At 25.8% G+C, this 27,440-nt stretch overlaps 2 protein-coding genes across 2 annotated transcripts; both read left to right on the plus strand.

Annotated features, from left to right (window-relative positions):
- Positions 1–4,584: 4,584 nt before the first annotated feature.
- LOC107449805 (L-xylulose reductase) lies at positions 4,585–15,812 on the plus strand. Its single transcript, XM_016065461.4, has 7 exons — positions 4,585–4,763; positions 7,327–7,424; positions 7,506–7,660; positions 7,745–7,787; positions 10,622–10,786; positions 12,375–12,492; positions 15,457–15,812. The coding sequence occupies exons 1-7, from the start codon at positions 4,712–4,714 to the stop codon at positions 15,558–15,560; spliced, it is 735 nt and encodes a 244-aa protein (XP_015920947.1). The 5' UTR covers positions 4,585–4,711; the 3' UTR covers positions 15,561–15,812.
- Positions 15,813–16,723: 911 nt separating this feature from the next.
- Positions 16,724–25,736, plus strand: LOC107449802 (L-xylulose reductase). Its single transcript, XM_016065457.5, has 7 exons — positions 16,724–17,042; positions 19,041–19,138; positions 20,324–20,478; positions 20,574–20,616; positions 22,723–22,887; positions 25,322–25,436; positions 25,536–25,736. The coding sequence occupies exons 1-7, from the start codon at positions 16,991–16,993 to the stop codon at positions 25,637–25,639; spliced, it is 732 nt and encodes a 243-aa protein (XP_015920943.1). The 5' UTR covers positions 16,724–16,990; the 3' UTR covers positions 25,640–25,736.
- Positions 25,737–27,440: the final 1,704 nt, after the last annotated feature.

The raw sequence follows: 27,440 nt of genomic DNA on the forward strand, positions 1-27,440 counted from the left end.
CTGAAATTAAAAACTACCAAATATCAAACTTGAATCAGAGGGGGGAACAATTTTAAAGTGGATAAACTCTTTTAAATTTATGACAACAACAGTAGTATTATTGACAAAATTAAAATCACATGATTAAATTGACAGCTTATTTTCACTTTGTTAATTTCTTGATATTGATTATTTTTCCTTAATAAATTTCTAGATAACAATTTTTTTTTACACTTTTCTAAACATTTTTGACTATATTTAAGAAACTAACTGTAAACAAGAGTAACTGTAATGTAAAACAGAGTCAATGATTAAAAGACACACTTTTGTAAAAATATTAACTGGTCAGCTGTATCAACACAATCTTTCTCCACTTATAAATTCAATATTTTTTTTCTTTTACAATTATTTTTTTTCCAATGAACTTTTGTTCTTTACCTCTGAAAATGCCGGAAGTGTTGCTCATTTAATGTTACCCAGTGGGCACCTGTGAACCAAAGTAACGGAAGCGAGCAACATTACCCATGCCACACTGCCACAGATACCCATTCATAGGGTGGGCCACATTCACACATCAGAGAACAACACACAGAGAGGAAAACATCCATGCCCTGAGAGGGATTCAAACCCACAGCCACTGGCTTCACAAACAGGCACTCTGACCGCTCGGCCATCTGGCCGGCATAGATTCAATATAAACAATAGCAGTTGCTAATAAAACAGTTCTGCCTTTCATTAAGAAACAATTTAAATTAGACACTAATTATTCTTTTCTTAAATGTGGTTTTCACTTTTACATTCATTTGGCAATGTGCCATGAACAACTGTATCGAAAGTCTTACTATGATTAACTAGACACAATATTCTGTTTAGTCAACATGCCTGAACTATTTAGTTCCTTAGAAATATGTAACAAACTATTATGCTATTTCCCACACTGATTGCATGAATATTTCGATGAGCAATTGCATAAATGATGACCTGACATTAAACAATTAATACACAAATTATATTTTTTAGCTCCATCATACATATCCTCAGGAGGGAGTTTTTTAAAAATATTACAAAAATATATTGTATGTGATAAATTACACAAAATACACTTTTTATTTTCCATATTCAACATAAAGTTTTTGTTTCGAAATAAGATAGGGGATTTTTTTTGTTTTTATTTAACTATTTCCGTGAATGTTTTCCAAGACCTGACTTCTTTTTTCCATAAAAGTTAATAAATTGTCTAATTCTGGTACTTTCTTATCATCTGGCATTTTCTAAGGAAAGCTCAAATTGTTTTTTACTTCTAACGATCTAATTATTTCAAAACAATATTTAAAATAATAAAATTACATAAATTGTTTTTTCAGAACTTTAAATTTTTTTAAGTTCTCAAATTTTCTATTTAAGTTATCAACAATTTTTCTTAAATCTATATGTGATTCATTAAACAGTTTTTCGATTTCAAGAATTGATTGTATATGGTTATCAACAATAATTTGTTTATTTTCATATCGCTCTTCCAAAGTTTGGAATAAAGATATAAACGTATCATCTTCTGTTTCCAAAAGCTGTGCTTTTCCTTTAAGTAGTATTTGTAATTTTTCATTATCTGATAAATAATTTTTGCTTCCAATAACAATATTAAATTGATTTTGGAATGTTGTGAATTCTAAATAATTTCCTGAAAATGCTGGAGTAGAAACTTCAAGAATACGATAATTAATGTATTTGACATAGAAGATTGTTAATCCACTTTAGTATTATGCATAGCAATAGTTTTCTTTTTTAATATTTTTTTTTTTTTTGGGGGGGGGGTTAATTTGTACTTCCAATTTTTCTACTCTGGAATCGATATCTATCAAATCCTCTTTATTATCCTTTGCAGCTTCATTTTCAACAGTGTCATAATAGTTGTCACATAATAAGCAAATGGGTGATTTAATTTTTTCAATAATATTTAGTTTTGTATCCAAGTCAACTTCATTATATTCTTTATACGATTTACCCAACAAAATTTTGAGACGAGTTATTTGAGCTTTGATGCTCTCCACTAAATGATTAAGTCTTTCCATGTTTATGAAATTAAGTTTCTTCATGCACAGTCAATTAGTTTACAAATAATCCACGATTCAAAATCGAAACTATTCAAAGTCTCTGATTAAACGGACTAAAATGTTTACAAAGATAAAAAAGATAATATTAGTTTAAAAATTAACTAATATTCTCTTACAGGATGTTCACTACATAACAGCCTCAATCAAGGAACAAACAAGCAATAATAAAGAGAAACAAATATTACAAGAAGCGGTTACCACAATTGGCGAACTATCTTTTTCATGGCAACAACAACAATTTTTCATTCAACAATGACCAAAAGACTGATGACTTTCAATCTGAATTTAAATATGAATTTGAACCATCCAAAGTTTGTAATTTTAAGAATCATTAAGGTTTAACATTTTTAAATAAAATATAAAGATGATATAAGCATTCCAAAACAACTAAGTTTTAATGTGTATTAAAAATATGCATTCAAAAATTAGTAAATAATCTCTAACAAATCCCTTTCTTTTGAAGTTATTGCAAGGTTTCCCAGAGTATTTATAAGTTTTTTGCATTGTTTTAAAATTTCCATTTATTTCTGAGATTGGGAAAATAATTAATTTTGTTTCAAAATTTTTTTTTAACAAATATGTAAAAATAAGTAGAAGTTACAATAAAAAAGCAAATAAAATACATAAATAAGATTTTTTTTATTAACATTGAAACTATAAAAAAAAGTGTCAATAGAAAACAAATAATGTTTATTTTTCTTCAAGGTATAGTTTTGAATTACTCATTGCATATAGTTTCTGCAGTCAAGATTCAATCTTATAAGATTTTTCTCTTGTGTGAGTAAGATAGTGTTTATTTAAAGTGGATTTTTGAGTATATCTTTTATCACACGTGCTGCATGAATAAGTTTTCTCTCGGTTATGAGAAAGATAATGTACTTTTAATTTAGAGCTATCGCTAAACGATTTATTACACACACTGCATGGATAAGGTTTTTCTTCAATATGAATGAAAGAATGTCTTTCTAATTTAGATTTAGATCTATAAGATTTATTACACTCACTGCATGTGAAAGGATTCTCTCCAGTATGAATATAAGAGTGTTCAATTAAATAGCTTTTCCGCGTAAATGCTTTATCACAAGCACTGCATGAATAAGGTTTTTCTCCAGTATGTACTAGAGTGTGATGCATTAAATTGCTTTTATGGGTGAATGCTTTATCACATACACTGCATGAGTAAGGTTTCTCCCCTGTATGAATAAGGATGTGTTTGCTTAAAGCATAATTCCGTCTGAATGTTTTATTACATATACTACAAGGATATGGTCTTTCCTTAGAGTGCACAAGACAGTGTTTAATTAAAAATGTCTTTTTTGTAAATTTAAGATTGCATTCATTGCATGAATAAGGTTTCTCTCCAGTATGAACAAGAGTGTGATCAATTAAATTGCTTTTCCGTTTAAATGATTTATCACATAGGTTGCATGAATACGGTTTCTCTCTAGTATGAACAAGACTGTGCCTGTTTAAAGCAGAATTCTGTTTGAATGTTTTATTACATACACTACAAGAATATGATTTTTCCTTAGAATGAAAAAGGGAGTGTTTATTTAAAGAAGACTTTTTCGGAAATGTTTGATTAGACTCATTATATGAATGAGGTTTCTCTCCAGTTTGTACAAGAGAATGGTGAACGAAAGCGCTTTTCTGTGTGAATGTTTTATCACAGACACTGTGTGAATATAGTTTTTCTCCGTCACAAACAAGAGGGTGCTCTTTGAAATCACCTTTCGGTGTGAATGTATTGTTACTCATTCTGTATGAATAAGACAGCTCTGCAAAATGAAGAAGAACGTTTATTTTAATATGATTTTTTGTTATAGATTTGTCATACGCATAGATGAATATTTTTCTTTCTTTTTTTCAGCATTAAGATTCAATTATTTATTTACATTATGCAAGCATGAAATTTGACTGAGACCGCGACAGTTGAGAGTGTGACAAGCTATGTGCTATTAGCTTATAGCTTTTATGGTAAATGCTTGATCGCCTAAGAAAGCTGTAAGCAAATAGCATTGAACCCGACTCTCAACCTCTCTCTGTTTTTGTCTTGATTTTCAAATAGATTAAAAACTTTAAGTTAGTAAATTGAAAGCTACACTGAACCTAAATCTTAAAAAAGTGTCGTGGAAATTTTGAAGAAATATTTATACACTTTTATTGTCTGGATATACGAAGAATATTAAGAAATGGGAAAATATCGTAATATCGGAGGAGGTTTAAGACATGGAACTGGTCTTCTCCCCAGAAGGCGTATTCGAGGGCTGCAATCGCGAGCAGTTCTTCGATTGGTGCTGACATCTATTTTTATTCAAAAGAACCAATTTATAAGCAAAAATATATTTGATAATATTAATTTCATCTCAAAGCAAAAAAATTACATAAATTTAAAATTTAGGGCCCTACTTACTATTACTGTTGTCAAGAAATTAATATAATCATATTTTTTGTTAATTGCAACTGCTAGTTAGATAATAATCATGTACATGTAACCATAACCGCTTGCAAAGTAAACAAATAACCTGCCGGTTCTTATCAAAATTGACACAATCATATAATTAGTTTAAATAATTTCTAATTAAAGCCTTAAAATTTATAAAATTTTTTAATAGTTTAGCATGGCTGCAACATTCAAAGGGAAGCGTGCATTGATTACTGGCGCTGGCAGAGGTAGCATTAAAATAATAATAATAATATAATTTTATCTTTCTTAAAATCGTTATCTGGTTCAGATATAGCTAGTTTAAATTATATTCTCTAGAGTTGTTCACTTAAAATCTCTTAAAACCTGAGAATTAATATTTTATGTTAATCCCTATATAAAGTATTGTTTTTTTTAAAAATTACTAAGTGACTAAATAATCTAATTACTAAGTGACTAAATAAAATGAATTAAGAATGTTTAGTAGCCTATTAAGCCAGTTACAAAATCCTGATTTTTTGAAGTTATAATAATAGGATTTTGTAAATAGGGGGCAGTTTTCAAGTTTATATTTATTTATATATATATTTTAAAATTATTTTGGTGCAGTTTTAGCTAGATTACGATCATTTTTTAAGATCGTTATCTGATACATCTTATGTTGAGTTATATTTTTTCGTAGGTATTTAAAATAAAAATTTAAAAAAATAAAACTTCTCTTATGACATGAAAATCAATAAATGTTTCTCTAAGATCATTATCTTGCAAAGATATGGCTAATCTAGTATATACTAATGTATCAGATTAGCCTGATCTAATACATTATTTATAAAACCACTAACATAGTATATTAGTTACACAGTGGCGTAGCGAGGGGGGAGCAAGGGGGGGCATCATGCCCCGGGCGCTACTCACAAAGGGGCGCCAAATGGTCAGCAAAACAAAAAAAATTGTTGGATAATTTTTATTTTTATTATAATTTATTTCTGCAAAAAATATTTTAAATTTAGTGCCAGTGAAATATAATAAATGTTAATTCGTAAATAAAAAGGAACACTAATCAAACTGTAATAATATATTCATAATAGAAATGACACGTCTTTTCTAATGGCTGGCTGACTCGACCTGTATCTGTCAGCACTTCCTTATGGCATCTACGCTGTGTGGTTACATATATTATCTCCAAATATTTGCACTGTACAAAAATCGTTTGTATGTTTGTACAGTGTATAATACAGATTTCAATGGAATAGAACTCTTTATCGAAGAATGTGACTGTAAAATGTTACTCCTTTGTAGAAAAGAAATTGAACTTAAAACTCCATTAGAATTTCTTACTTTTATAATCCCGTATGGAGAAGATGTTTTTCCAAACCTGAGAGTGGCACTTCAAATACTCCTGACTATCTCAGTATCAATTGCTAGCTGCGAATGGTCATTCAGCAAATTAAAATTAATTTTGATATATCTACGATCAACGGTGGGACAAGATCACCTAAGTGACCTGGCATTTTTAAGTGTGGAAAGAGAAAAATTTGAAATGATCAACTTTGATGATATTATTGATAAATTTGCTTCATCAAAAGCAGAAAATTTACACATAGTAATTAGTTTTATAATTGTATTATAATCATATTATTAAATATATGTATCTCCTTAGAGATAATAAATATTTACTTTTTTATTGTTTTAAAACTGCGTGTTTTTAAAATATTTCTTTATAAATATGTAAAATAAATAATAGGTATCTTATGAACTAATTCTAGATGATCATATACATTTCAAAGTCTAGTCTTGTTTTCTCAACTACATTTTTTGTCTCAAATTTAATGCCTAACTTGAGCCTATGACTTTATTAATTCTACTTTATTTATTTATTACTTTGCGAGTATATTTTACTTATAATATTAGATGGATTTCAAATGGGGGGGGCGCTAAAAAGGTATTGTGCCCCGGGCGCGAGTTAAGCTCGCTACGGCACTGTAGTTACATAACCTTATATATATGTAACGTTTGAATAATATACATTTATTCAGAGGTTTTTTTTAAAAAATCTTTTTTTAACATCTTTTACAGCATGAGAACCAATATTGTTTTAACAATGATGATTAACTAGAAATTTTCTAAGGAGAATATTAATTTTTAAATTGATAATTGTATTTACAGAAGAGGTTACAGTGTTCAGTAATTTGTGTTTTTCCTTTTGTGTTTTTCCTTGCACTACCTTGCTTTTTTTAAATTTTAATAAAATGTTTTTATAAAGAAAATGGAATTTCTCTAATCCAATGTTGTAGTCTTTAAAAAAAAAACTGTATATTACATGACATTTTAAATCAGGTAACCATCAATTTTAAAATAATCTCATACTGATGTGGTTTGTTTCATTTAATTATTCATAGCCTTTCAAATCATAACCTTTATTACATAACCATTATTCATAGCCAGCAAAATTATAACCTTTATTACATAATAAGCTACTACGCAAGCTATTTTTTTAGAAAAAAAAATTTTAGAACTTAATGTATGTGTTCATTTTTTTAAAATAAAAACTGTGTTTAGAAAAAAGGTTGTAGTTATGAGCTAATTCTAATTTCCCTGCTAGAATCCTGTTTATGTAAATTTTCAATTTGATTTTGTGTGACAAAACATATTTCGCGTTTTTCAGCTGCTGTTTATGGAAAAACCATTACTCTTGTATGAAAATTTAACCAATACTAATAATAAATAATTAAAAATATAAAAATGACATTCTTTTTTTTTTGTAGCAGTATCTTTAAATTTATAATAACTAAATGAAATTTAATTATCTAGGTATAGGAAGAGCTATTGTCAAGGAACTTGTTTCGTTAGAAGCTTCTGTAGTAGCCTTGAGTCGCACCAAAGAACATTTAGTGACACTTAAAAATGAAGTATGCTTTTTTTTTAATTTTTAAAATTAAAGTAGCTTTGTAATTAATATCATTCATTAAATCATTCATTATTTTTTTTAGTTTCCTCAAATTGAAATCGTTGCTGTTGATATTGCTGATTGGAAGGAAACAGAAAAAGTTGTTAAAAATCTAGGAACTTTCGATCTCTTGGTAAACAATGCAGGAATTGGGGAGTTGGAAAAAGTAGGCGACATTACAGAGGATGTAGTTGATAGGTATTGCCAGATTCTTTTATGAGTATTTGTATTTAGTTTTCATACCATTATGTGTTTCTAATTATTTATTTTATTTCATTTTAGAACATTTGCTGTGAATGTGAAGGCTGTAATTAATATCTCTCAAGTTAGTACATACAAATCTTATTTTTTGTCTTAAAATAAAAAAATTACTTATTTAAAATCCTTTTTAATCATAAAAATATGTGTTACAGTTCAATTGTATACCTATTGTTAACTTGCCCTTTTTTTAAAAATATTTATTAATTTTTTACATGCATATAGATCTAGCATTTTTATGTAATGATTAAGAATTGGTATAGATATCATTTAAAATAATAAGAATTTTTTATTCAAGAATTAAAAGGTAGATTATTGTTCTGGACTTTAAATAAGATTATCTTTCAAATCTTTTGATAAGTTTAAGCAAAGAAATCTTGTTTCAAGCATTATTTACTGTAAACTCTACAAGTTACACTGATATTATGGATGTTCCAATTGACTTTAGCCACTTAAATATACTTTGGAATACTATCTAAACTTGCTTCGAAGCATGTATTTTTACCTAATATTGCCAATGGTTTTGCTCTGATAAAATTAATTTTTAATCTGCAAAAGATGAAAAGTTGTAGATTAGCTTTTTTACTGTCACTTAGTCCAAATTAGTCTGAAAAATACTTTGTTTAGCAGTTGTTCTTCAAATTAATCACATAAAGAACATTTATTTTGTTGTCTGGAAAAGATATTAAGTCTTACTTATTAACTAAATTTATAGTTTATTAATTAAATTACTAAATTATATTCAGAATCTACAAAAAAGTTAAGTTTTAACTTAAAAAATAAATTTATTTTAAGTCATTAATAAATTATCTATTCCTTATGAAGTAAAAAAATGGTAAATGTGGTATTTGTTAGATTTAACTGTTGTTCAAACAACACGAAAATATAAAACTGCCATATCAACTTCAAATATATATATTTGAAGAAAATATTATAAGAAGAAATAAAATAAGTTAGAGGATCATCATCATATCACCCGTCAGAGAACTGAAAGTGTCAGCACAGCAAAAGAAAACCAAAATCATTAACACGAAATAACAAAGGACTACTGGAAATAGCAACCTAACTATTAAAAAGGAAATATATTAAAACGAAATTAAAGTGGAAGCACTGACTTACAAGATAATATCATCAGGGGGATCAAAGGAATTTTGTAAATTCAATAGATAAATTTTAAAAATTTTACAGATGCCTCTATGAAAATCAAATTTTAAAATAATTATTTTTTTTACCCTGTGTACATGAAATATTTACTTATAAATGAAATTTGTAGTAATTTGCCAAATCTTGGTTCCCCCCCCTCCCATTATTGTGTTTCTTAATGACTTTCTACTTGCAAACTATAATAAAGATAAAATTTCTGTTTATAATTTTTTTTTTAAAAAAACAATAATATTTTTTAAAAATGGCTCTTTTTTAAAAATTTATGAGAAAATTTTTTTTAAAATAAATTTTAACTTTAGTAATAATAGTTTAGAAACATAATTATTTTATAATTTACAGGTATTTAAATAGGCAATAAATATTAATTTATAATTGTAATCTAATAATTAATTTCTAATCTTATAATAAATGTAATAAAGTATAATTTATTTCATAGGTTGTATCAAAAAAAGTTTTTTCCTACTATATTTTTTAAAAGCAGTTATGTGTTTTTATAAATATATTTAGTATTCTACATAATTTTTTAATCTAAAAGTTTTAATGCTTTGTAAAATAGCCAATATCTTAATTAGTTACCTCTATCTATTCATCAAAATAATAATTAAACTAATATTACACAGTTTGAAATCTTTATAACACAAACTTTTAAACGTGAAGCTTTGCGTTATATAGAATTTTGTGTTGATCATTTCACTCATCATTTTTGTGATCATTTCACTCATTTAGCTTACTCATTAAAAATGGTAATGTATATCTGGAACAGATGAATATTAATGCTTTACATAGAATTACATTGCATTATATAGAATTACATTGCATTATATAGAATTACATTGCATTATATAGTATTTTGTGTTACATAGATCATTTCACTCATCTAGCTTACCCATTAAACATGGTAATGTATATCTGGAACAGATGAATATTAATGCTTTACATAGCATTGTATAGAATTACATTGCATTATATAGAATTTTGTGTTACATAGAACATTTCACTCATCTAGCTTACTCATTAAATATGGTAATGTATATCTGGAACAGATGAATATTAATGCTTTACATAGAATTACATTGCATTATACGGAATTTTGTGTTACATAGATCATTTCACTCATCTAGCTTACTCATTAAACATGCTAATGTATATCAGAAACAGATAAATATTAATGCTTTATATAGCATTTACATTGCATTATATAGAATTTTGTGTTACATAGATCATTTCACTCATCTAGCTTACCCATTAAACATGGTAATGTATATCAGAAACAGATAAATATTAAGGCTTTACAAAGCATTTACATTGCATTATATAGAATTCTGTGTTATATAGAGCAGATGAATATTAATGTTTCAAAACAATTTTGAAATGCAAATATTTTAAAATATAAAAATATACATTTGAATTTTAATTATTTACCCAAAAAAAAATTAAGACTATCACGTGCTTTTGAACAAATATTTAACAAATTTATTCATTTCTGTTTGCTTTGCAGATTGTAAAATTAGTGTTAGTTTATGGCGAATTGCATTATATAAGACTTCTATTGTATTACCTTGTAAAAAATATTTCATATTTATTTATCTTATTAATATTATTTTTAAAATTATAATGATTTTACAAAAATTAAATTGAGCTTAGTTTCCTGAAGCATTTTTGTGTTATTTTTTTAACATTATTCAATTGCTAAAAAATATTCAGTGATATTTTCAAATTTATTCTTTATATTTACAGATTGTTGCCAATGGAATGAAAAAGGCGGGTATCCGTGGCAGTATAGTCAACATGTCTAGTCAAGCAGCCATTATTGCCCTTGACAAACATGCTACCTATTGTGCTTCAAAAGGAGCATTAGACCAACTAACTAAAGTGATGGCTCTGGAACTTGGTCCCTCTGGTGTAAGATACTTATAACTCTTTAATGCTTATAAAAAATCACCTATTTTTCCCTTCAATTTAGCTAATATAGACTTCTAAAAAATTAAATTGCAGTCACAATGTAGTTAGAGAAGGTTTATGATAAATATATATTTAATGTTATTGGAATGTGGTAGTGCAATGGGAAATGAATTTAATTTCAAAATAAAGGTTAGGTTATTAAAATATTTTCCAGGTTGTCTTCAGGGAAAATTTTTAAAAGAATGAAATAAGCATATCTCAAGCATATATAATAAAATTAATTACTCTTCTGAAAATATAATTAATTACAAATTTAACAATATAACTTAAAAATGATCAGAATAGATAAACAAATGATTTATTACTCACCATTTAAATCCATGGATTGGGAGGATGCTGCTTATGAAAATAAATAATTTAAATTTGAAAGAAAAACAAAATAAAAAGTTTCTGTTAATCATGGTTAATCAATTTATTTCAAGAAAAATATACGAAATGAAAAAATAATAAATTGAGAACAATTCTTCATGGTTTATAGATAAATTAGGTTTAAAAAATGGAAAATGTGTAGAACCAAAAATTAAAGAATATTCTTATTAATTTTAAATAAAATTTAATTTCTTTTTAAAATAGTTTATTTATTCATTTAATAAATTTTGAGAACTGTAATGATTATTTCGATACGAATGTTCAACTTAATAATAAATTATATTTTTAAATCAATTTAAAGTTAATAACCAAAGTATTCAAACTGGGAACTTATATGTTTAATCAATTCAAAACTAAAGAAAGTTAATATTTTGTTTTTGTAATCAATAAAATTTTACAATCAAAATTTCCTTATTTATTTATTGCCCAATAAATTTGAAATCAGGCAAACCTCGGGAGTACAGATAATACAACATACAAGAATATATACAAATATCACTAATCACATTTCAAAATCCTGAATTGTTATTTACTCCTAACAACAAGAATATGCCTATGTATTACCAAAGGCATACAGGAATTTAATTCAGTTTTTTTGTAGGAAGAAATATTATTAGTGAATTCATAATTTAAGATAAGCTTTTAGAGTGAATTGATTTCATTAACGACTATTAACTTTTATGATAGAGACAACATACCTTTTAACTAACTAACTAAAATATTTCGTAAATTTAATGACCTTTCTTTTGAGTGAATAGTATGTCCTTTTTGGGACATTTTGTTGTAATATATTTAATTAGCTAGAGTAACGAAAGATATAATAGCAGATGATAAAGCGAAGAAAGTGACTGAAAAAGAATTCACGATTTACGTTTGGCGAGCAGTAAGGGTTATCTCAATTTCAAGTGCAAGGACGTTTTTTCCTATACTCCCCGTCCTTAAATGAACTCTTCATCCAAGGAGGTGCAGCCAAGTGCCAACTCCTGATGAACGAACTATATATTTCTGAGGTATTTGAGTTCATGAGTTCTATGGCGAATTACTATTTGCCCCTTTGGAGGAAACTAAGTTGTTAAGTCTGTCTCATTTTTATTAAAATTTATAGTCTCATATTTTTCACTGTACAATTTTCTAATTTTTCGTATGTAAATCTTTTCAGATTCGAGTAAATAGTATAAACCCAACTGTTGTACGTACTGAGCTAGGTATGATGGCTTGGGGGGAAAAAAAGATAGAAGCTGCTATGAAAGCAAAAATACCTTTGGGAGATTACTGTGGTAAGATTTATTATGTTTATCATGTAACAACATATTAATAGGTTTTAAAATAATTTTTTTAAATTTTCTTTTTTGTCTGGATATAAATACATAAAAGAAATCTTCAGTTTAAATAATTCTTCTCCTTCAAAATTCAATTTCAATTCTTTCATGATTTTTTCACCCTTTTTCCTTTAAAACTTTTTTTCCATTTCTATTTTTTCTAGTCATTTGAAATAATTGTTGTTTGTTTGTTTTAAACACATGCTATGGAAGAAAAAATACCTCTTGATAACTATAAGATTTATCATATTGGTCATGTAAAATTCAAATAATTTACAAGTTTTTCATATGACCTAATTTGTACTGTGTAATATAAATTTGTCTGTACTTATCTTATTATAGACACATGGGTGAAGCAATGATTTGAAAAAAGGCCTCTTCTTTAATATGTCAGAAATATTATTCCTACTCTTTAATCTTTTTCAACGATTTTAAGCAAATATGAATTACAAAACATTTTGTAGTTTATATATTAAAAATACTTGCAATTACTGCTTTTTTAATTGATTAAAGGGTAAAATTTATTTAACTTAATTGAGAAAATAATTTCTTTCATTTAATAACAATATCTTATTTAATTTGTTGTTTATAGTTATTCATCAATAGATAAATTAGAGTTGTAAATAAATTAGCTTTACTTTTATTGCATTTCTATTTTGTCAAAAATAATTATTTTAACTGAAATAATAAGTTTTATTTCAGTCATTTAAATATCAAATAAAAAAAGGAGTCAAATTGCTGTTTGGAAAAAGAGGGGGAAATATATATATCATTTAGAGCAAAACCCATACAGAATTAAAATATGCCTGTGCAAATATTTCAATTAGTCTGGAATGAAGCACAGAGAACATTTTTATACTTTTTTTCATCATCTAGCATTTCCATTTGTTAATGAACTTATTAACTTGTTTTAAAACTTTGTGAAGAAACCATACATTCCTAAACAGAATACAACGATCTGTATATTTCTATGTCCTTCTGTTTCTTTTTTTAAAACATTAAACCTTTTTCTAGCATTGGTCAGTAAATTAATGTTAATCATTAGTAAAATAGATATATCTTTTCCGAATATAAAAGATATTGCTTATAATGCTGACATCAAGCTATATTTTTCTAACTGTAATTTAAGTAACTTTCTCAACTAATGGTAACAAAAGAATACAAAATATTATAAGTTCTATAATAACAGAACTTTCTTTGAAAGAAACACGCTTAAAAGCAGCAGAACTTTCAAAAGAAAGAATAATTGAAGCAATAAAGAAAAAAACAATGGAAATAAAAATATGACCACCGAAGCCGACGTCTTCAAGGGGTACCAGCTCCGGAAGCCATAAAACAAAATCTTTTCTATTGAAAGAGTGGACAAATGTCAAAATTAAGTCTCTCAGTACCCCGAAGATTTTGTAAAAGTCCAGGAAGAAATACATAAAATCAAATAAGAGGAGAAATTCTTTATTGTTTCAAGTTCTCAATTAATATTTTAGTTATATTTATGAAATTTATATTAATTTGTCTTATATATTGTGAATTAAAAGAAATTGTAAGCATAGTGTTATACTTAAAGCATAGTGTTATACTTAGTGTTATACTCATTAAAAATGTCAAAAAAGTAGTTTATTCTTTATTATTATTAAATTGTTAGTACTAAATCAGATCATAAACTTACTTCATCATTTCATATATGTATGTTAGGGTAAAAACCCAAAGTCTAATAAAACCTAGCTTTTACCGAAGTGGCTTGGTAAAAGTTTGAAGTATGCTTTAGCATAATTCTATTTTGTTCTTTTATCAAGCCCTTGTAGTAAAACTTAGAAGCCCCTTTAGACATTAGAAACTGCTAGATTTTACCACAAAATCTTGGTGAGAAATATTGAAGCATACCTCGAACTTTTATCAAGCTACTTTGGTAATAGCTAGGTTTTACTGGTAGAACGTAGGATTTACCAGACTTTAGACTTTTACAGTAACATATTTATGCATGCAGCCTATTTGACATTCTTAGCCTTTCTTATCATTCTATTATTTTCAAATCGTTTTTAATTGACAAATTATAATACAAAAAAAAAACCTGTTTGAACATATAAAAAAAAATAATAAAAAAAAATTTAAAAAAAAAAAAAAAAAAACAGATTTAAAAGCCCCTCCCAAAAAAAAGTTTTTTTTTTCCAACTTTGATAATTTTTACAGTCCAATTAATTATGTTTATCATTTTTTTGTTTTAAATTTAGGTTTTAAAAATACTAGTGCAGATTGTTCACAATTCTTTGTGTTATAGTATTGTTTATATTTTATATATACAATTTTTTAAAAAAAGGAAGAAAAAAATTTTAATATTTTGCTACTTCATTTCCTAAAACAAGTTTTCATTAGTATCAAAAATGAATAGTAAAAAAATAGTAGTGAATATAAGTTTTGTATGAAAGAAAACAAATATTCAAATTTTTTTTCTTCCTAATAATTGTTAATTACCTCTTCTTTTTTTTTTTCTCTGATGTTGCAAGGCATTGAGATACTAAAATTTGTTATTTGAAGAAAATAAATAATATTTTACAATAGACATTTCTTTTTTTTTTCTTCTTTTTAATTTTAATAAAAATTTTTTATTGCTGATTTTTTTTAAATATATGCATAGAGGATAATGGATATTGTTTTATGCACACACTTTTAACTTCCATTTTTTTATATTCTTAAAAAAAAGTATACATATGTATGACTTCATTGCAAGAACATTTCACATTTAGAAGTGTTTTGAAATTGTAATAAAATTGTTAACATAACTGAATTTGCAATAAATTATCCATAAAATAAAATAAAGCCAAATGAATTTACTTATCTGAACTAGAAATAGGAAATTACACTTTCCTAATTGTAATGAACGTAACGTTATCATCTAACATTAAGTTACACTTGTGTATTTTTTAGATCCGGAAGATGTGGTTAAAGCAACTGTATTTCTTTTGAGTGATGATGCTCGCATGATTACTGGAGTTCAGTTACCTGTTGACGGAGGATATATCATACAATAATTGTAATGTTATTGCACCTATGATTAATAATAATTATAAAAATAAGCCATAATGACCACTGCAGTGCAATAACCTGTTACTAAAGAATATGATGCCATAAATAAATCACTTCACCTAAAATAATATTTAATTATTTTTATAACGGAAAAGTTACATTTGTTATAGTTTTATATCATTTTAGAAGTATTTTTGTATTTTTAATTATTATCTTGTTTGTTTTTAAAGGTATAATAAAAGATTATATTTTGGTAAGCTGTTGTTCTTTTTCACCTATTGCTAAATTCAAAATAAAATTTCCATCTCTCAACATCCATATTTTCATTTAATTATATATAATATTGTAATCGTTTAATATTCATTTAATTATATCAAAGTAATAATGATAAATTTGTCATATAAGTTTCATTAAGGTTAATATTTAATTTCTAGTATTTTTAATAAAGAAATTCTCTGTAGCTGCTTCATACTAGAAAAAAATTTCTAATAGTTTTATTAATCATTAGTTTATGTTATATAAAAAAAAAAACATTTTCTTAGTATTTTTATTATGTTGTGCTAAATTAATAACTATAAAGATAACAAAGGCTATAATGAATTAAAACCTCAGTATTTCTTTTTCTTTTCAGAATTACCTTTTTATTTTTGCATTTTAATACAAAAGGTTTTTTTAAAGTTTTCTAAAATTGTAGTCCATATTTTTGACATCAATTTAGTCTAATAAAGCTAAGTCATTTTTAAAAATATTAATATCTGCCACATTGCTATAGATATTGTTTAAGAATACTTATATAGTAAAATTTTTTTACTACATTTAAATTTTAAAAAAACGTTATTCTAGCTCCTTATGAAATAGTCTAACACTAGAAGGAGAGTGTATAAAATATATATATATTTCTTACAAAAAGTGGTCACTTGTATGGTATAAAAAGAGAAAACCAATAATTATTCATGAGTAAATAGCAATTTGTGGATTTTATCTATAAACGTTTTAAAAAAAACGTTGTTAAATAAACGTTCTTTTTGTAATGTTATTTTATTTACTTATATTTTGATGTGAAGAATGAAAAAAAATATTTAATTCTTACATTTCTTGAATAAAAATCAATAGTGCTGCCATCTCGTGGCGTTTTTATGAACTCGCCTGTTTTATCACAATTACCTGCTCAAACAGAAAATGGTTTATTAATTTTCTTTTAGATTTCAATTAAAATTAATTCATTGTTTTTGAAAGAGTTTTTAAATTTTGCTTTGTGCATTAAAACGAGAAATTTCTTGTTGAAATTAAAATAATATCTGTCTTAATAATAAAATCTTATCAGCTGCTGTCCCATTATATCACAGATGATAGGATGTAAACAAATCTCACTCGGTCAGCTGGTATCCGCCCAGTAGAAGTCAAAAAGTTTTTCTGTCCATGTTTTAATATCAAAATGTCCTCTAGCTTTAAAAATAAACGTGTACTTGTCACTGGTGCTGGGAGAGGTAGCTTAATGTTTGTTTTTATTATTTGTTTACATAAATGCTTAAATTTAAATATCTGTTAGATAAATTAAATTTTATTTATTTTTAATTGTTTACCTTCCAAAATTCGGCATTAAGTTGAAACACTTTTACGTAATAATTTTTTTCTTTATTGTATTGCCTTTTAAATAATTCGTATTTTAAATGAAAACTGCAACTTATTGGAAGTTTTAATGCAGCATTGTGTGGAAATATATGATTATTTTTTTTTTAATAAAGTTAGCACGTTAAGTTAAATTTCAATAGCCTATTCTTTGCCATTTCAAAAATTTTAAATCCCAAAGAATTCTAAAATTATATTTTTATTAAATATAATACATAATCTTAAACTTATTTTTCAAATATTGAACAGCTTGAAACTCAAAAATTGTCTTTAGTCCATATTTTAAATTGCATAAAAAATTGCGTTGATTTATTCTTTTATCCTCACAGCTGCTGCTAAATTTATTAATTATTTAATTAAACTATTATTGCTTACCTTAAAGATTTTTTGCATTTTTTTTTTTTAATCTGGTATTAAGAGGTTTTTGTAATTATAAAAATTGTATGATTGAAAAATAACAATAAAAAAGTTAATTATTTTAATCTAAAAGTAAAGAAATATATTTTTGTGTTATCATAATAAGTTGTTTCTTTACTTATTTTGAATATTTTAATCTATTGTTGCTCACCTCAATGTTTCGATATACAATAATATTTTTATACTTTTTGGTTAGCCTGGCGCAAAGAAATTCATCTTTTTTTATTATTATTAAATTTTAATTTTTAGGTGTTGGAAAAAAATATTTAAAAAAAATTTGTATATGTCTACATTTTTTGGCAACTTATCATTTCAAAACCAAAAAGTGCCAATATTTTATTATTTCTTGCTTGTTTCTAAAGTATATATTACAATTGAGAATAAAATCAAGTAAAAGAATCTGTGCATGTCTTAAATATGAAAATTGTCTGATTATAAAATAATGTATATTTTGTTACAAAATTAAAAATATATATGTGTTCTTATTTTCACAAATAATTGAGTTTTTTATTCTCTTTTTTTCATACTGCTGCTTAGTTTTAGTTATTAAATTAAGCTATTATGCCTCACTGAATATTTCTTGTGTTTCTTTCTAAAGTATATAACATTAAAACTAATAATAAAATCAAGTAAAAGAATATGCGTGTGCCTTAATTACTTACCTATTTATAAAACAATAATAAAAATTATTATTTTTTATCGAAAATATATATATTTTTTCATTAAGCTATCTTGTTTAATATAGCCCAGCAACTAAACTTTCTACTATGAAATCACTTTTATTTTGTGTGTATTTATGTGTTATTAAATATTCTTTTTATTAAATAGAAAAAAAATTAAACATGCTATTTAAAATTTCATAATTTAATAAATGCTTAGCGGGTCTCTTGAAAAATATATTTGTTATTGAAAAAAAAAGGAAAAGAATTTGTTAAATATAAGCTTACATTCTTATTTAAATTATTTTTTTAAAAAATATTGTAAAATTTTGCATTTTTTTTATCTTTTGTTCTATTTTTTTCCTTAAAAATTAGATAAATTTATTTTAATTCTGCATTTTTTATTTTATAGTTAAGTTTAGTTTTCATTTATGTGGTTTGAAGAGTTAAATTAAGAAAAATTAGCTTAAATAATATACATTTTTATTCTAAAAATAAATAATATATTTTTTTACATATGGAAAAATATACGTTTATTGTAAAAATCAAGTTGTACCAAAACGACAAATATTATGTTTGAGTTACCATATACTGCATGCATTCTATTTATTTATTATCAAATAATATATTGGATATAACTTCTATTTATTATCCATTCAATTTTATGTCATATAATCTGACTTTTGTCACATCTGGTAACATATTTTAACAATTGTTGAGTGATATTTAAGAACATCAGCAATTCATTTAAAATTCATTCCTTTTGAATTCCTTCTACAGGCATTGGCCGAGCAATTGTGAAAGAGCTTGTTTCAAAAGAAGCTTCTGTTATAGCTTTGAGCAAAACTAAAGCAAATTTAGATAATCTAAAAAAAGAGGTAAGAGTGTTTGCTTTAAACAACTTTTAAGTATAATTGTACTTTTGATCATTTAATTATAGTTCTTAAAAATTTAATCAATTAAGGAAATTTTTATTATATACATTTTACAAATTCAGACAATATTTTATTTATAAATACTTTTATCATTCTTTTTTTTAATGTAATTTTTTATTGCAATTCATTTTTTTTTAAATAATCAAATAGAAAATATGACTGTCACACTTTTATTTCAAATTAATATGAAAAAATATCATTTGTTTTTCTTTTATTCTATATTTTGATCGAGTAGAAATATTCAAAATTATGCTTATCAATAAGTTTTTTTTAATAAATAAGATTTTCACTCCCTTTCAGCTATAGATTATCACACAGAATTGGCACTTCGTTCTAAATTTTTATTTTTTTATTGTTAATACTATACTGAACCCTGGTGTCTACACCAGAAAAGTATATTTATTGCAGGTGTATTTATTGTGTATTTTAATTGTTTAAGTAGAAATATTCAGAATTATAGTTACTAAATAGTTTTATTTTATAAATAAGAATGTCTTTCGCTCTCATTTATCTCTGTATCATTCACTGTAGCATTAATTCATTCATTTTTAATGTATATATAGATAGATCAAAGGTACTGCTAAAGTTCAGTTTGATAGTTTATAAACTCTACCAAATAATCCTTTCCATGTGGATAATCATGATTGCTGTTGTGATGTTTATAAAAGGTACTTTTTGGTTATCTGCGTACAAGCAAAAAGTTGCCAAAAAATGTTGACCTCCGCCAACTTTATTTTTTTAAACACATAAAAATTAAATGAAATAAAAAATTTTAAAAACTAATTGAACTTTCTCAGTTAGTCAAACAGTACCTAATTATATTTTAGGAACTCATTATTTTTGATAGAAGATATTATATTATGTAAAGTTAGCTCTTCTGACAATTGAAAGCTGTAAAAAGAAATGGTATAAATATGTAAAATAGGAATGAATGTATGAATCATTAACTTCACATCCTTTGGTTATGAGAATATTTTGTAATATTTTTATGCCATTTTTTCTTAAAATAATTGTGTTATTTGTTTAGCAGTTAAAAATTACATAAATTCCTTTTGATTGCTAAAATAAATAAAATATGCAAATGTGATATTTAATCTATAGTTAACAATTTTTTATTTTATTTTTAAGTTCCCTTCAATTGAAATAGTTGCTGTAGATGTTGGAAATTGGAAAGAAACAGAGGCTGCTGTACAGAAGCTGGGAGCCATAGATATGTTGGTGAACAATGCAGGAATAATAACTTTACAGGAAGTTGGAAGTATTACGGAAGATGAAGTTGATGAGTATGACTTTTATGAACATTATTATAGAATTAATTTCACATTTTTTTATTTTATTTGTTTATAATTTTTCTCATTATTTATTTATCTTTATTTAGATGCTTTTCAGTAAATGTTAAAGCTGTGGCGAATATATCTCAAGTATGTTAGCTATATTTTGAATTTCATTTTTTTTTTTTTCTAAATTACTGGTGGTGGTGGTATTGCAAAATCAATTAATGTATATATATTTTTACTAAGGTTATCAATTCTTCTCTCTCCCATTTATTTCTGTACGCTTCATCAACTATTTTCATTTACTAATTGTTTAAATTTCAACTCTGAAATGAGTTCAAGTGAAAATCTGGTTGCTTTCCCACACAACAAATCTGTTTTTTTTTTCTTCTTTTCTTTAACACTATATTATGCAGTGTAGAAAAAGTATCATGATCGAAAATTCAGTGTAGAAACAGAATCATGCTGGAAAATTCAGTATAAAAACAGTGTCATGCTAGGAGATTTTTTATATATATTATTCAGTGTAGAAACCCTGTCGCGCAGGGAAATTTTTATATTAGTTAATGGAATCTTTTATATTAGTTTACTTGATACTTAAAGTCGTAAAATAGCATTTTATAAAATTAGTTTTCAATTTTTTTTGCTTTTATTTGTCAATATTATTGCACTTATATTATATGCTTAATCAAAATTTAGTATTGTTGTAATAAACCATAATATAAAATTTTGTATACTTAGTGAATGACTGCTGGCATCAATACAACACAAATACAAATAATATTTGAAATTAAACTCTTAACTACATAATTTGTGATATTTCACATTTTAGATAACACTGGAGAACAAATTTTTTGTTGCATTTTTACAAATGCCTGATCTTGCCTGATTCAGATGTAAGGATTTCAAATCTGAAATTAGTTTTGTTTCTAAAGCTACGAATTTTTTTTAAATGACATTTTTAGTCTATTTTTTGGTCAAAATGTACAGGTTTAAAAACGTTATGTATAACGAGGGGTCATGTAAGTGTTGACAAAAACTTCTAAGAGAATTAGGACATGTCATCAGGAGGAAATTTTATAAAATTAGTTTTCAATTTTTTTTGCTTTTATTTGTCAATATTATTGCACTTATATTATATACTTAATCAAAATTTAGTATTCTTGTAATAAACCATAGTATAAAATTTACATAGGAAACGTAGAAATTACGTAAGGAAATTTGCGTAGACACCTATGCCCGGAAATGTCATTGTATGCTGCTAGGGGTGCTTTCCTATTATGAGTTGTTCAGAACCACTTGTTCTTGAAAGGAAAGCACCCAAAACAGCATATGATTCTATTCATTTTAATCTTGAAGAAATGCCCCTACTCTCCTAGAAGTTTGTCGCTATTATGTGACTCCATGTTATATATAATGTTTCTAAACTATGTAGGATAAATTTTGACAAAAAATAGACTAATAATGTCATTTTTTTTTTAAAAAATATGTAGCTTGGAGAAAGTAACCAATCGTAGATTTGAAATCAGCAACGTTAAAATATCCACAATCCGTTAAAAAATCTCATACAAAAGAAAACAAACAAACAAACAAAAAATTTCCGCAGTCTAATTTACTATAAAATAAGATTAAAATCAGTATGTAAAATTGTATGCAATCAAAATAGTCATAAAATTATAATCACTTGCTGCTTTATTTTAGATCAGCTAAAGGTTTTAATTTCTAAACTATTATAATACAAAACTGTTAGGAGTAGTATTAAGCTGGCTAATTCTTGCATAGTTGATATTATATATTTATAAAAAAATTATATATTCATTAATTATTCCGTATTTTGAAATAGCTAAACTTGTTGAACTTTTTAAGGATAACAGCATAATAAATAATATATATGCACTATTTTCTGTTTATAATATTCTGTTTTTGTATAAATGAGATTTTTTTAAATGTCTGCATTCAATGGGTGTCTTTGTAAAATTAGATTTGTATGGATTGTAAATAGTGATTGCCTCTAATATTGTAAGCATTTTTATCAGTCATATATTCCTAAAGTTTACCTATTAGCCATAACTATTAACTGAATAGACTGAAAAATTGAAGGGACTACAGCAAATCCATTTTAAATAACCACCTAATAACCTATATTATTTTCATTGGAAGGTGCTAAAAAAATCAACAATATTTTTTACGTTACAGATCTATTCCGTGTCTTTTTATTATATATCTAATTTATCTATATACTTAATATTACAGATAGTTGCTGTGAATATGAAGAAGGCAGGGATACGTGGTAGTATTGTCAATCTATCAAGCCAAGCCTCTATGGTAGGCATTCCTAAGCATGCTACGTATTGTGCATCCAAAGGGGCTGTCGATCAATTGACGAAAGTGTTTGCTCTTGAGCTGGGCCCATCTGGGGTATGTTTTGCGTTTTAATTATTTTGTTTTAGTTAATATAGTTTTAACTGTTTTATACCAATTGTATAACATTTATAATACCCAGTTATTGAACTATTGAATTTATTTCTATTTCTACATCTATTTCTGCTTCTTGATTAAGTTTGTCTCTGTATATTTAATTTAAAAGCAGATCCTTTTAAAGAGTGCAATAGGATGTCTAAAATTAAGATTTTTTTTCCTTTTGTAATAAAGATAACTTGGGAGGGGGGGCAGTGATAGCTCACATATGTTTGCTTAATAAACATAAAGGGTTAACATTTTATGAGTGTTGTTGAACAGTGAACCCAATTTTGAATTTACTACTATCAATGCTAAACTCCATTGCCTTGTAAGTTTGAACCCAATCCAGAAGACAAGAGAACTCCTGGATCAAGTATTGGGAGAAAATCCATTAGAAATAGCCCACATTAGCGTTACATGGAGGGGAAAACCTCTCGCAATTAGCCTGACAGCAAAGGGACTCTAGTCCATAATCCGTCGACCACTGAGGATATTTTACGTCAGCACTGTGGTCAGTGCCAGCCGGTTGCTGAATTCATATCAACCAACCATGGCTGGGATTCGAACTCGGTTCACCCCATTGGAAAGCGAATGCTCTATTCCCTGAGCTACACCACTCAAGGGTTAAGATTATAAAAGGAAATAAAGGGAGATCATCTTCGTTTGTTCCCAATTCTGTTCAGATAGCAAATAATAATCAAAATATCTTTCATTTATCCATTTTCTGTGTAATCTTGCTCATTTAAACATAAATATCAGAAAAATCTATTTCTCTCAACAAAAAAGAAAATTTTATTGGTTTACTGGATAGCTAGCAATTTTAAACTCGTTCTAAACACATAATTTTTGTATCTTTAATATTAGCAATTTGACGAGAACTTGGAAGTTTATCGTAATAGCTAACTTCTCCTTATATGCTGTACTTGTTTTTTACTATACTTTATTTAAAGGGAAATATTCATCATATTTTTTATATTTTATTTAAAATCAAAACGAAATTTTTTTATTATCTTTAAAATTGTTTTAAATTTTGTGTAAATTGGTTTTAGTGTTTTATTTTTCGTGCCACTGAACTATTGTTTAAATAGAAAAATATTCTAACTGATTGTGTAACATAAGAAACCTAATGCAAAGAAAGTGTGAAATATAATTTTTGCTGGGACCTCAGCTAGTAAATAGTACATTTTTTTTTAAATGATGGCTTCATCTAGATTGTTAAAACAACTTAGTATCTAGTTTAAAATTAAAAAAATTATAGTTTAATCAAAGATATTGTAACAATTAGAGCATGAATATTTTTATATAAAATAAATTTATTTTTTGCGTCACTGAACTATTTTTTAAGTAGAAGAATATTCTGATTATTTAACAAAGGAAACATAATGCAAAGAAAATATGAAATCTATTTTTCCCCAGCATCTCATCTAGTAGATAGATTATTTTTTTAAATGATTGCTTCATGTTTATTCTTAAAACAACTTAGTTTCAGGTTTAAATTTTAAAAAGTCTAGTCAAAGGTATTGTAATAATTAGAACATGATTTTTATGTAAAATAATTTAACGTACTGAAAACTGTTCACCTTGTAATAACGTTTTAATAGTAGTGTATCGAAGAAGTAAACAAAAAAATTTTATTGGAACTTTAAGAAGTAGTTTAATAGACATCAAACCTAATCACACTTCTAAGGTGTGAGGATTTGGCGGCTATGATAAATTTTGGACGTATGTATTAAAAAAAATATTATGTTTTGGAATAATATTTCTATTATTGTTTTTTTTTCAGTTATGGAAAATAAAATAATAAAAAGAATGTAAATTAAGAACTAATATTTTTTTAAAACTTATATCATAGTTTTATTAATTTCTTCTCATGATATAATATCCAATTTTCAAATTATCCCTTTGGTGCAAAATTTTTATTAAACATATTTTTTTCCTTATTTTGCATTAAACAAAATAAGTGAAAAATATTAAATTTAGTATTTTAATAATTTATAAACACTGTTTTCTATAAAACACGTTTTCTTATACTTATTAAAGGTAAAACCTTCCAAAAAAAATTTTTTTTCAAATATGTAGTTATTTAGCAATATAAAGAAAAGAAATATTCAATTTTTTTTTGAAATTCTATATTTTAGTACAAATATTAATCTAACAAATTTTATTAGACTGTTTTTTATAATTAAAAAATATCAAAAATATTTTTGATTGTTAATAGAGTGTTATAAATATATAAGGCACACCAGTGTCCCATTTGCAACTAAGAGTTAATAGCTAAACCGTTTAATGGTTTCAACTGTTTGATTAATTTATTAACAGTTTGTAATAAAATTCCATGATTAAAAAATTACATTGATTAACATTTTCTATTAATCTTGTATTTACTTCTCAGATTCGAGTAAATAGTGTAAATCCAACAGTTATCCTGACAGATATGGGCAAAAGAGCTTGTGGAAGTGGAAGCCTTGAAGAGAAAAAGGCTGCTATACCTCTCGGAGAATTTCCAGGTAAATTATTATATTAGGTTAATAGGAAAACATAAAGCCATTAAGGCTAAAGTGAGTGATATTTATGATGGTTTTTAAACACACGCATATTATTTTTAGAACCGGAGGATGTTGTTAAAGCCGTACTGTTCTTATTGAGTGAGGATTCCAGAATGATAACCGGTGCTCATCTACCCATAGATGGTGGATACACTTGTCATTAGAGGAGACGTAACAATTACAAATATTTTATTGTACACAAGTTGACCATAGTTTTTACGAATCCTATACTTCATTGAAAAATAAATTTGTTTGTTTATATTTTGTAGTTTCCAACTATACATCTTATTTAAAGTAAGTTCTAAAATTGTGGTAAGTTCCCAAATAGGGTTCGTGGAAGAATTAAAGAAGTTCCGAGAGTTAGGAAATGTGTTTTAGCCAGTATCCTTGGAAATCTTAAATAATGGTAATATATAATCAATAATCCACTATTTATTTCATATTTCGGTTTTCAGCTTATGAATATATTTAAAGTAAAATGCCATTAAAAATAAATGGATAATTTTTTTAATATAAAATGTATTATTATAAATTATGAAAAGATCATGCATTTATAAAACTATGCTTTTCAAATTAAAGTAAAATTACCAATTTTGTTAATGAAGAAACATGTTTCCGTAATCTTAAAAGCAGTTGATTTTAGTTTTTATTTCAAAGAAAACCATATTTCTGCTTATTTTATTCATTTTCAGCTACAAGCGTATATTGTACCTAAAACAAATTTATAAGTAAACTAGATACACCTCCTTGACTTCGAATTTAACTGTCAAGCCTTAAAAAATTCACTAAAGATTATTAATGATAAAACGATGAAAAAAGTTCATTCCTCTTTTATTATGTGTTTTTAAAATATTATTTTACACATAAATGCGATCTTAATTGTCTTTATTTATTTTTTGAAGTATTTGTTCTGCTGAAAGAAGGTTAATCAATTAAGCTTCCATTGCTGAAAAGAATCGGAAACGCTGTTCTAAAACGCTTTTATTTTTCCTATAGCTGTAATGTGTAGAAGTATGCTAAGGTGAAGAAAAAAACAGAATTTTTGAATAATTTTGGAGAATGGAAAAAAAATTGTCGAACAAGTTTAACGCTATTTTTTTTTTCTCCATATTCTTTGCTATTTCTTTAAAACATGAGAAATGAAGTTTTAGTTTTCAGCTCGTCCTATCATTATTTGTGGTATCAACAAAGTTGATTTTTATGTCATGTTATTCGTCTTTTAGCAAGCAAAAATATTAGATTATGAAGCATTTTCTGTAGCTTCATAGGGTTTATAAATAAGTGAACTTGGTTTCCTGTTTCATTTTAACAAATTATCTATACGATGACATACAGAGTTTAAATAGTTTCATAAGTATGTTGAGAAAAAAAGATCAAATTCATTGAATCCCTGAAAAAGCAATAATTTTTTCCCTCTGCATTTTAAATTTCTACGTAAATCAGTTCTAAAGTATAGTTATAATAATTCCAAATAGTAGTAAAGGATTTTATGAAACAGTTTTTATTGTATGTGCGGTCTTTTTATACTTCAGATATACTTGGTACATTTGTTTTGAGATCTTTATTACATAGTTTTCTCACTTATTTTGCTTCAATGTCTTTTATTTTATGATATTTTACTTCAATGTCTTTTATTTTATGATATCGCATACTGCTCAAATCATTCATTGACTGGTCTCAATGCCAAATGTCTAGATATGATAACTTATTTATTCTTACAGTCAACCGTGCAACTTCCAACTTTTATCAAATGAACTGTTAAACATGGTGTTACATGTTTAATAGGTTTTTACTGAATTAACATGTTGCTGCTTGTTCTTAGGGTTCACTAAACATTTACCATTTGGTAAATTATCCCTCAACGGACCCAAGTCTTTTTATCACTTGCTTTGAAGTCATTTACAATTTTATTTTATTTTATTTTATAATCGTCATTGAACAGCTGACCTAATTCTGAGTTTATGA

This window comes from Parasteatoda tepidariorum, chromosome 9 (genome assembly GCF_982258835.1).
Source record: "Parasteatoda tepidariorum strain Cologne lab strain chromosome 9, Ptep-v5.0, whole genome shotgun sequence".
In the NCBI taxonomy this organism is placed as follows: Eukaryota; Metazoa; Arthropoda; class Arachnida; order Araneae; family Theridiidae; genus Parasteatoda; species Parasteatoda tepidariorum.